The 9,729-nt window shown below is 57.7% G+C and overlaps 1 protein-coding gene across 2 annotated transcripts; it reads left to right on the top strand.

Moving 5' to 3' along the window:
* Nucleotides 1–7,049: 7,049 nt before the first annotated feature.
* ID1 (inhibitor of DNA binding 1, HLH protein) lies at nt 7,050–8,825 on the top strand. Of its 2 annotated transcripts, none has more exons than XM_043527327.1 (2): nt 7,050–7,620; nt 8,308–8,825. In XM_043527327.1, the coding sequence occupies exons 1-2, from the start codon at nt 7,223–7,225 to the stop codon at nt 8,351–8,353; spliced, it is 444 nt and encodes a 147-aa protein (XP_043383262.1). In that variant the 5' UTR covers nt 7,050–7,222; the 3' UTR covers nt 8,354–8,825. The 2 variants fall into 2 exon arrangements, with proteins under 2 accessions (XP_043383262.1, XP_037733135.1); XM_037877207.2 differs by having other exon boundaries at nt 7,054–7,621; nt 8,312–8,825.
* Nucleotides 8,826–9,729: the final 904 nt, after the last annotated feature.

Genomic DNA, 9,729 nt, shown 5'->3' with positions numbered 1-9,729 from the left:
TCCAGTCCAGGTCACCACTTAGCCAGCGGAGGGCAGCGGGAGAACAATGGGAGATCAGTGCTGGATTGTGGGCGAGAGCTGGGCTGGAGCCGCTCTGTCTGGGGCTCCCTATTCTAACCTCTTCAGGCTTTGTTCCCCTGCAGAGGCTATCAATACTTCCTGCTGGAGCCAACAATACCGCTGCACAGCTGGGCTCTGGTTCATCTGGTTTACAGGCCACACATTCAAGGGGGAATTGGAGCAGGAGGGGGAGAGGCCGAAATATTATATTCACACTTGTGTGTGTTTGTGTGTGTGTGTGCGCGCGCGCACAATGGGGGACGGAGGCTGCAGATTGGAGTGACTTTTTCTTTACGCCCCACCCCCAACCCCCAGTTTTCATTGAGTCTCTTTTTGGCAGGATGGGGCACAGATCCTTATCTAAGCTGCTTTTGAAAAGAGTGAAAGAGGGAGACTCGGGAAAGAGCCAGGAGCTGGATTGTATGAGCTCAGTGGGTTCAAGCTGCCTGGGAAATGGAAAACCTCGCTCGGGGCTGGGGAGCTGAGAATACTGATCCTACTCTGCGTTTCTGGAGCCCCTTCCCCGGGGGCAGGGAGACGCTGACTGCCCTGTACAGACATTACTGATCAGTGCACCTCGTGGTGGGTAAATATATCAATAGCCCCATTTTGCAATTGGGGAAAGTGAGGCACAACACGGTTAAATGACCTGTCCAAGGTCACGCAGCAAGTCTGTAGCAAACCTAAGAGTTCTGATGCCCACTCCTGGACCGTACCTACTCCACCACCCCTCCTGGGGCTTGTCCGCATGCATTGTTGCTCCGGTTTAACTAAAGGTGAGATATGGCACCAGTGCAGTTAGCATAGGCCAGGCCTGACAGCTTCCTGGAGGGGCAGCCCATGTGCCTGGCCATGCTTCCACTTCAAGGCAACCACCGTCTCCACTGATGTGTCAGAGGCTTTGTAACCCTTGCAGCATCCAGGAGTGTTGGCCTGGCTGGCAGGAAGCCCTTGCCACACCCATGAGGTGGTCCCCAGCATTCATTGACCATCCCCTTGGCATCACCATGTCTCAAAGAACGGCCACACTGGGTCAGACCAAAGGCCCATCTAGCCCAGTATCCTGTCTGCCGACAGTGGCCAGTGCCGGTTGCCCCAGAGGGAATGAACAGAACAAGTGACCCATCCCCTGCCGCCCATTCCTGCAGAGGGCTCCTGTGCTTTCACTCCTGCAGGAGCGGGATTATGTATGGGGCTCTGCTTGGCTCTTGTGTAGGTTTAGCTACGTCTGCGTAGTCTGTGTCCTGTGCCATGGATGGGAGCCTTCCCGTTCCCGTTGTCACTGCTTACGTGGGTCTGCACAGTGTGTGTGCAGGACAGGCATGTAGGCAGGCAGGAGGCCGTCACGGCTGGGATCCTGGGATAGTAATGAATGCTTCGAGTGGCAGCTCTTGGGGCACGGCCTGTCTTTTGGTCTGTGTTTGTCCAGTGCCGTGCACAGCGGGCTGCTGTAACATAAACAGTGATTCAGGTTTTTTCTTGCCTATAGCACCTTCCGCCCAGTGCACCCAAAGCACTTGGCAAGCACTTCCCCTCCCCCACTCGCTCTGCAGTAGAGCTCATCCTCCCCGTTAGACAGAGGGGGAAAGGGAGATGCAGAGAGAGTAACTGACTTGCCTGTGGTCATGCAGCCAATCAGTGGCAGCAGCAGAACGAGCTCGCAGCCCTCCTGACTCCCAGCCAGCTGCTCTGACCGTCAGGCCATGCTGCCTGCTCCACTCTGCCACAGCCTTGCAGCCTTCCTCTGGCCTCTTTCCAGCCCGGTCTATTGTCTTTCTTGGGTCAAGGGAACCCGCAAGAGGCTCCTATGGTCCACGGAGCCCAGAACAGGAATCGTGAGAACCCTCAACTGCTACCCTCAGCTTCTGTGCCCTGGCTGCCCTGTTCTGTTCTTGCTGCTCAGACTAGCCGTGTGTCTAGGGGGAATGCGAAGAGGCTGCATGATTGCCGTTCTCGTGGGATGATGGATGTCCTCATAAACCAGCCTGATGTTTGCAGGGTTGTGCGACAAAAGGCATCTGGCTGCTGGAGCTGCAGAACGAGACCCCTCATCTGTTGCCATCCTGGCTCCCTGCCCCGCCAGCAGCGATCTGACTGCTGCAGGGTAAGGTTAGAGGCAGGATGCAGACGCCCTCTCCCCTCCAGGGACGGCTGTATTGGTGGCAGGTGGGGGGCAGATGTGCCAGCATGTCAGCGTCCACACATGTGGGCAACATCTGCGAGTGGCCAATGTCACATGTCAGTGTCCTGTCAGGAGATGCTGCGACAGACGCTGAATATATTTATGATACGTAGACTGGGGGGCAGACACGTCCCCGCTGGGTGCTGATCAGGCTTCTTGCTTGCTGCTGCTTCACCTGAGCCTGTGCTTCGCATGCCTGCTTTGGCTCTTCTCAGAGCGACGCTGCACTGGCCCTTACAGGGCACTTGGGTCTAGTGGGGCTGTTTGCGGGGACGTGGGATGTGAGTGTTTCAGTGGGGCTGGACACGCAGTGCCAGATGGGACCGTCGTCTTTGCTGTTGGGCCTGCAAAGTGCAGCACCCGCTGAGTTCAAAGAGTAAGGAATTGCTTGGGGAAGCACCGGGGTGACATGCAGGCCTTGTCTATAAACAGCAGTTGCCCTGATTTACCCAGGTTGGTTTCTAATCTGATTTCCATAGGCACGACTTGTCTGTAGGCAAGGCCAAGCCAGATAGAACTGAGGGTTTACGTCAGGAACAGCCTCCTAGGGCTGAGCTCTGTCCACTGTGGTGCCCCCGTACTGATTGGCAGCCCCTCACTCACAGCTCTACGTATGGGACCTGCTTCCCACTGCCCTGAGGTGTGTGGAGTCGTTACGGTGAAACGCTGCTGTTCCACACAGTTCTTGGCCCCTAGACCTGGTGCCAGGTGGGGAGAATCGGGCCCACAGTCGTGAAGAGTCTCACCCTGGCAGAGTGGGCTGGACCATGCCCTCTCCACTGTCTGCCTTCCCAGGACTCTGCAGGATGGGCACGAATCGCTGCTGGATGGCTCAGAAGAGCTTCTCCGGGACAGACAGACAGGAACCGACGGCGCGGCTGATACAAGGCCGAAGGAGCAGCCACGGCTCTGCATGCGTTTCAGTTCCAGCCTCACGGGTCTTTAGGTGGGGCAGTTTCCTTTCTTGTGAATTCTATTCTTGTGACGGTTTCCATGCGCACCCCCCGTGGAAAAGGAGCAGATTTTCCAGCAGACTGTCCCAGCTCCTCCGTCGGGGTCTCCGTGGGGTGAGGGGCTTTGAACACTGACATGGACAGAAAGGATCAGAGCTTTCCTAGCATAGCTGTACAGGGTCTAGGGTTGCCAATTTTGGTTGGACATATTCCTGGAGACTTCATCACATGACATAATCTTTAATTCCTGGAGACTCCAGGCCAATCCTGGAGGGTTAGCACCCTAATTGGGTCCAAGGCTCCTTCCACTGACGCCAAGTCTCAATCCAGGCAAAGTCCAGCCAAGTTACAAACCTCCGAAAACAAGGAGCAATCATGGAAATGTTGGCAGATCCTTAACCAGAGCAGGTGCTGCAGTAATCCTGATAGTGACCCCCTCCAGCACCCCAAACTACTGCAGTGGGGGGTGAGTCATGAGCCTTCTCTGGCTCTGCTGTCCAAGGAAGAGATCAAGCCAGCTGGGAAGCAGGCCACTCCTTTCCAGTCTAACTGCCAGCAAGTGGCCAGGGGTTCCACACAGCCAGGGCTCCATGAAGTGGTTTGCACTGCCTATGCCTAAAGTTAGCTCTGCCTCCAGTCGCAGGCTCTTGTCTCCTCATCCTGACGCATCTTGCAGAGAAGTTAGCCCAGAGGTCGCTGGGGGAGTCGAGGGAGATGAAAACACTGAGTCATCTACAACTGCAAAATAAATAAATAACATGAAAATCCCCCTCCTACAAAAAATAAACAGGAGCAATGTCTCCTGAGTCATGTTCCATGTCAGGCCATAAAAATGTAAAAGATAAAATTTGTAGCATCAAAATTTGACCCATGAAAGAGCCTTGTGTAGGAGGAACAGCCTTGGCAATGCTGTGTGTGTCTGGTAAAGACAACCCCAGGAAGGCATGTGCAGCGAGAAACAGCTTCTATCAGTCTAAACAACTGGGAATCCAAAATGCCTCTTTTTTGCAGGGTGAACCCTAAGCACCCAATCGTGCAACACAGCCCCCTGGCCACTCTTGGCAGTTTTTACAAGCCGATGGGACAGGCACCTGGTGTCTGACCAGCTGATGTAGGGACATACGTGCAACTTATGCACAGTCAAGATTTTGTGCAAGCCCAAATGTATGCGTGAAAAAGTGGGAGGTGGGGGGGTGTAATGGTAGAGACAGGGCTGAGGGCCCTAGAAAATCTGACGTTAATGGCTTTTGTTTGGCATATTTGCTCTCCCAATCTGTAGCCAGATACCATAGGAATAGAACCCCATGGGGACCCATGTCTCAGCCCTTATGTCAAGGCACTCAATGACCTGGGGCCAGTGTCACTAAAAGAGCCTAAAGCGTCAAGATGTAGACGGTGCTGGCCAGTTTTTCTCCTCTGGTGCAGTGGGACTCATTACACTAAGAGTAAAACTCTTCTGGGCAGGAGACAGAGATTCCTTGGGGGCTGGCCCAACGCAGTGGAATGAACTCCCCAGGAACTAAGGACCTTTCCCACGTGTCTCGCTGGTAGGTCTCAACCGCATGCTCAGGGTCTAGTTGATCATCATATTTGGGTTGGGAAGAGAGTAAATGGGGGATTCTCTGTAACTTGGAAATCTTTAAATCGAGATTTGAGGCCTTCAGAAACTCAGCCAGAGGTTCTGGGCCTGTTGCCAGAGTGCGTGGGTGAGGTGCTGCGCTGTGCAGGAGGTCAGACTAGGTGATCAGGATGGTTCCTTCTTACCTTAAAGTCTATGAGCCCATCCCAAATCTCACCCCTTCTACCTCAAGTACAAGGCACGTGGTTTTGACCTGCCTTCTCTCACATAAACAGACATACATAGGTGCACCTACCCTGGGCCCAGGTCAGATATATGTGTAGACATTAAAAAAAAGAAGAAATAAATCCAAAACACGATGCCCCACGTCACACACTTCTGACCCCGGGCACAGGACAGACAGGACAACACAGATTAATGTGCTCCTGCCCGGTGCTCAGATGCTATGGTGACGAACGTCGTATAAAAACCTATAGAAGCTAGACTATTGCTTAGCTGCAAATAAAATACAGCTCTAACAAATAACAGGATAAAAAGGACGGTGGTCTTTGAATAATGCACTAGCCTGGGAGTCAGGAGACGTGAGTTGTGTTCCTGGCCCTGCCAATTCTGAACAAGTCCCTTAATGGCTCCGTGCCTCAGTTTCCCCATCGGTCAAGCAGGACTAATGGTCTCTGCTTCCTATCGTGTCATCAGACTGAACAGAGGGGTGGCTGGAAAGTGCTGTGAACACCAGTGACAGAAGTGCAAGGAACCAACCCAGGCGGGCCCCTGACCCCTTCCTACATTTTGCATATGTACAGAAATATCGATTCACTTGTGTTAGCAAACAAGCCCCCGCCGCCCCCCATCCAAGCCGGAGGAGGGGCTGCCGGGGCCAGCGCCAGGAGCTAGTGGAAGGCCTGGGGGGGGGCGAGGGCAGGAGCCCCCCCGCCCCACGCTGGTGGATGGGGATGCAGGGGCCCGGCGGGCGGAGGGGGAGGCGGTGCGGGTGCGAGGGGGAGGGGGCGGCAATCTCCTCTCCCGGCCGGCCAGGTGATCAGTGACCGACGGGCCGGGGCCGGCTCTCAGGCTCTGCCCCGGCTGCAGGTGACGCGGGGGGGGGGGGGGGGGGGGGGGGCGGCGGCGGCTCGCGGCTCGCGGTCTCCATGGGCACCGCCCGCGAGGCGCCAGGCTGACAGCACTCAGGGTTTTATGAATGGGTGACGTCACAGCCCTGGCGTCTAACGGTCTGAGCAGCTTGTTGAGACACAGAACCAGCCTGCGGAGGGGGGCGGCGGCCGGGGCTGTGGGAGCGGGGGAGACGCGGAGGGGAAAATCGGCCACGAGCGGGCTACAAAGCGCCGGGGGAGACACGAACCGGGGGCGGGGGGGGGTTTGCAAACTGTCCCCGCAAGGCGAGCCCGGGAGGCGGGCGCTGCACGAGCTCCGGCGCGCTGGGGAACCACGCACCCGCCAGCTGCCGAGCTCCCCTGGGCCCGCTGCGGGCGCTCCGTCTGCCCCTCCCGCCGGCTTTCACACAAGCCCCGCGTTTGCTTTCGTGCCCCGGCCGCGCCCGCCGTGCGGGCCCCGCGTTTGGGCGCAAGAAGCAAACGGCCCCAGCGCCCCCGGCCGCCCCAAGGCGCCGGGCGATGGCCAGGAACCACACCTCAGCGCGGGGCGGAGACGAGCTCGCCATGCCGGGGCCAGGTGTGAGTCCCCGTGTGGCCCCGCGACACACCTGAGGGGGTGCAGCAAAGCCCTGGGCATGGCCTAGTTTCATACGCGCTGCGCGCCCGATCAGTGAATCGCTCATTAACGACCGCTCGCTGCCCAGCAGAGCTGCACCCTTCTCCCTGGCCGGAGGGTCACCAGCGGGGCCACTGGTCTGACTCGGTCTGGCCTTCCTTATGCTGCAGAATATCCCCCCCCCGCCAGCCCCGCAGTGTTGTCCGCCTCTTGCATGCGGGGTGGGGGGGGGTTCTGCTCTCTGCCCCCCGGGTAGATCCTGTGGGGCAGCTGGACTTGTCGGCGGGGGGGAGGGGGCTCTGCCCACAAGTTGGGGGGCGGTGTCGGAAGAGTCATTAAAAAGCTATTCCAAGTGCCTGTCACATTCCTTTAATCCTCCCCCTTTCCCGGCCAAATGCCCCGGAGCGGCCTCCACCTGCACGCCGCCCCCCTCCCCGCGCACGTGAAACGCTCCCGCCCCAACCCCATTTGTCTCGACGCGTCACTGTCCCTTTAAAGCGGCCTCCGAGCGCGCTGCACGGGGACGGGCGGCAGGGGGCGGGGCGGGGCTGGAAACCACGCCCCCTCAAGGAGGGCCTCTCGGATTGGCTGCTTGGGAAGGGAGCTGGCTCCGCCCCCCAGGGCCCTGCAGTCTATAAGTTGCCGGCGCGGCCCGGTGCGGGCCAGTGCTCCTCGCAGGGTCCTGCCGCCGCCGGATTCCCCTCCCGCTCCCAGCCCAGCATGAAGGTCGCCAGCGCCGCCGCCGCCTCCCCCGGGCCCAGCTGCGCCCTGAAGCGGGTGCGGCTGGGCGGGGGCGCGGGCGAGGCCGTGCGCTGCCTGTCGGAGCAGAGCGTGTCGCTGTCGCGGGCCGCCGGCGGCTCCCCGCGGGGGCTGCCGCTGCTGGAGCAGGCGGAGCAGGCGGCGGCCGCGGCCTCGCTGCTCTACGACATGAAGGGCTGCTACTCGCGGCTGCAGGCGCTGGTGCCCACGCTGCCCCGCCACCGCCGCGTCTCCAAGGTGGAGATCCTGCAGCACGTCATCGACTACATCTGGGACCTGCAGCTGGAGCTGCAGCACCCGCCGGCCCGCGGCCAGCCCCTGGGGGGCGGCCCCGACGGGGAGCCCGGCGGCGCCGCCGAGGTGAGACGGCTGGGACCCCCTCCTGCTCCGGGGCCCCTCTCCCCCTTCCTGCTCCTCTGGCTGCGCGCCCTTCTGCCTGCTCCCGTCTGCCCTCTCCTGCCGTCTGACCGGGGCTTTTCCGTGCCCCCGCCCCCCCCCCACTTGTGCTGGGCTCCAGGGCCTCCTACTTGCCTCTCCTTCCCCCCCGGGTGCCCTGCTGCTCTGTCTGGCAGTGCCACTCTTTCCCGTTTGAGTGGCCTGACCAGCCTGCTGTGGGCTTCCCCGGAGCCGTGCTTGGGCACGGAGCTGCGCTGCTTTGGTGATATGGGTTCCCTTGGTCTGGCTCCCAGGCCGGGGGTGGCTCCCTGTGCAGCCAGCCCCTGGAGCCTCCTAACCCAGGGAAGGCTAATAAGGGTGAGGAGAAGGCTTGGGAAGCGTCTCTGTCTGTGTCTAGAAGGCTGTGACTGTAAAATGCCTTGCTTGGCCTGGTCTGGTTGTAGGAGGATTGGAGCGACCCCCAGCTGCCATCCCTGTGGGTCAGGCTAGGTCCCTATGCAGCATTAAGGTGTTGGCCAATGTGGCTTTTTTCTGAAGGCGTGAGATGTGGGGGGGGAGGGAAGCCTGCCATCAGGTGCTGCCCTGTGACCTGGAGACTGAGCAGGACCATCCCCAACTTGTGATTTACCCTTTGCCTCCTCTCTGTTCCCGCAGGCCGCTTGTGTGAGTGCCAGCGACAGGATCCTCTGCCACTGAGAGCCTGCCTGGGAGCATGGCGCACTCCTAGGGCTGAAGAGGAGCAGCTCTCTCCTGTCCCTCATAAGGGGGCGGTCTGGCCGATGTCCCCCCCCCCCACTCCCTAGCTCCACAGGAGTAGTCTGAAGGGAGAGCTGTGGCGAGCCTCTTGAAGGAGATGAGGATGCGGAGTCTGTGCTGAGCCTTCCTGTTCGCCTGCGAGTGGGGCCTTCTGGGATCCTGGAAGGAGGAACAGGAACCGGGACTGGGGCTCTTTGCAACAGCCCTGGCTCTACGGCTGCTGCTGCTGTGACATCAAAGACTCTTGAGACTTTTCTGTATGGGAGACTCTTAACTTTATAAAAAACAACCTAAACCTGTATCCTTCTCAGATTGCTGAGAATATTCCCTGTATTGTATATTACAATGATGCTACCGAGAATATTGTTCTACAATAGTTGGAGTTTTTGTTATTAAACAAATGCTGATTGTTTATGGAGAACTGTCTCCTTTTGTCGTTCCTGTGCCCTGGCTCCCCTCTGCCCCTGCCAGTCAATGGGGCCCTTCTAAACATGGCTTTAAATGGTGCTTTGCTGGACTTGGCTCTGTGACCAGAACTAGTAAATTGTAGGGCAGGGGGTGCAAACTGGTTAGTTACTGAATTACTTCGTAAAGGCCATGCCTGCATTCGTGTTAGCCTTGGCTTACAGTCCAATCCGAAAGCCTGAGCAACTACAGCCTGGGTTAGTCTGGTCATGAAAGTCCAGCTGTGGTGGAGTGAAATTCTGGACACTCTCGGGGGCAGTGTAATTATGCTGGCAAGGGTTGACTAGAGTGCCATGAACAAACATGTTGCTCCCTAGGTCAAGTGATGATGTCTGTTCTGTAATGACCTGCTGGGCCAATAGCAACCTTTTGGGTCATTGCCTGTGGGAGTGTGGCCTGGCTCCCTGGCAAAAGCGGTGACTCAGCCAGTTTGGGTGACTGTTCCAGCTGGGTTGGACAGAACTCACTTTATACTTTATCAGAGGTATAAGCATGTCTATTTTAACTGATCAGCTTAAATTTTCACAATTTTGGGAAACGGGATGGGGGGGGGGAACGGACACCAGAGGTGTTAACTAAAATGACAGCTGTTGAGATTCAGAAAGCTAACAGGTCATAACTTTAAAACCACATCACCCTCTCTGAAGTAAACAGCCTTAAATCAACCAGGAGTTCACACATTTGCCACTTATAAATTCTGATTATTAATGGAAATATCCTGTGTATGCACAGTGACATTTACCAATGAAATCAAAGCCTGGTTACAGCCTATCACAGGGGGAGGAGGAGGACACTTTAGTCCATCTATTCGCTGTCCTTTGGCAGTTTAGCTGAAGCTTTGTAATCTCCTG

Source organism: Chelonia mydas, chromosome 13, assembly GCF_015237465.2.
Source record: "Chelonia mydas isolate rCheMyd1 chromosome 13, rCheMyd1.pri.v2, whole genome shotgun sequence".
Taxonomy (NCBI): domain Eukaryota; kingdom Metazoa; phylum Chordata; order Testudines; family Cheloniidae; genus Chelonia; species Chelonia mydas.
Note: the sequence above shows the minus strand (reverse complement) of the source record. Positions and strands in the feature narration are given on the sequence as shown.

Excerpts from the sequence above, each read along its gene's own strand:
- ID1 (XM_043527327.1), top strand. The coding sequence starts at position 7,223 with ATGAAGGTCGCCAGCGCCGCCGCCGCCTCCCCCGGGCCCAGCTGCGCC. Across the intron at positions 7,621-8,307 it reads GAGCCCGGCGGCGCCGCCGA|GCAGGCCGCTTGTGTGAGTG; the intron begins GGTGAGACGGCT and ends CTCTCTGTTCCC.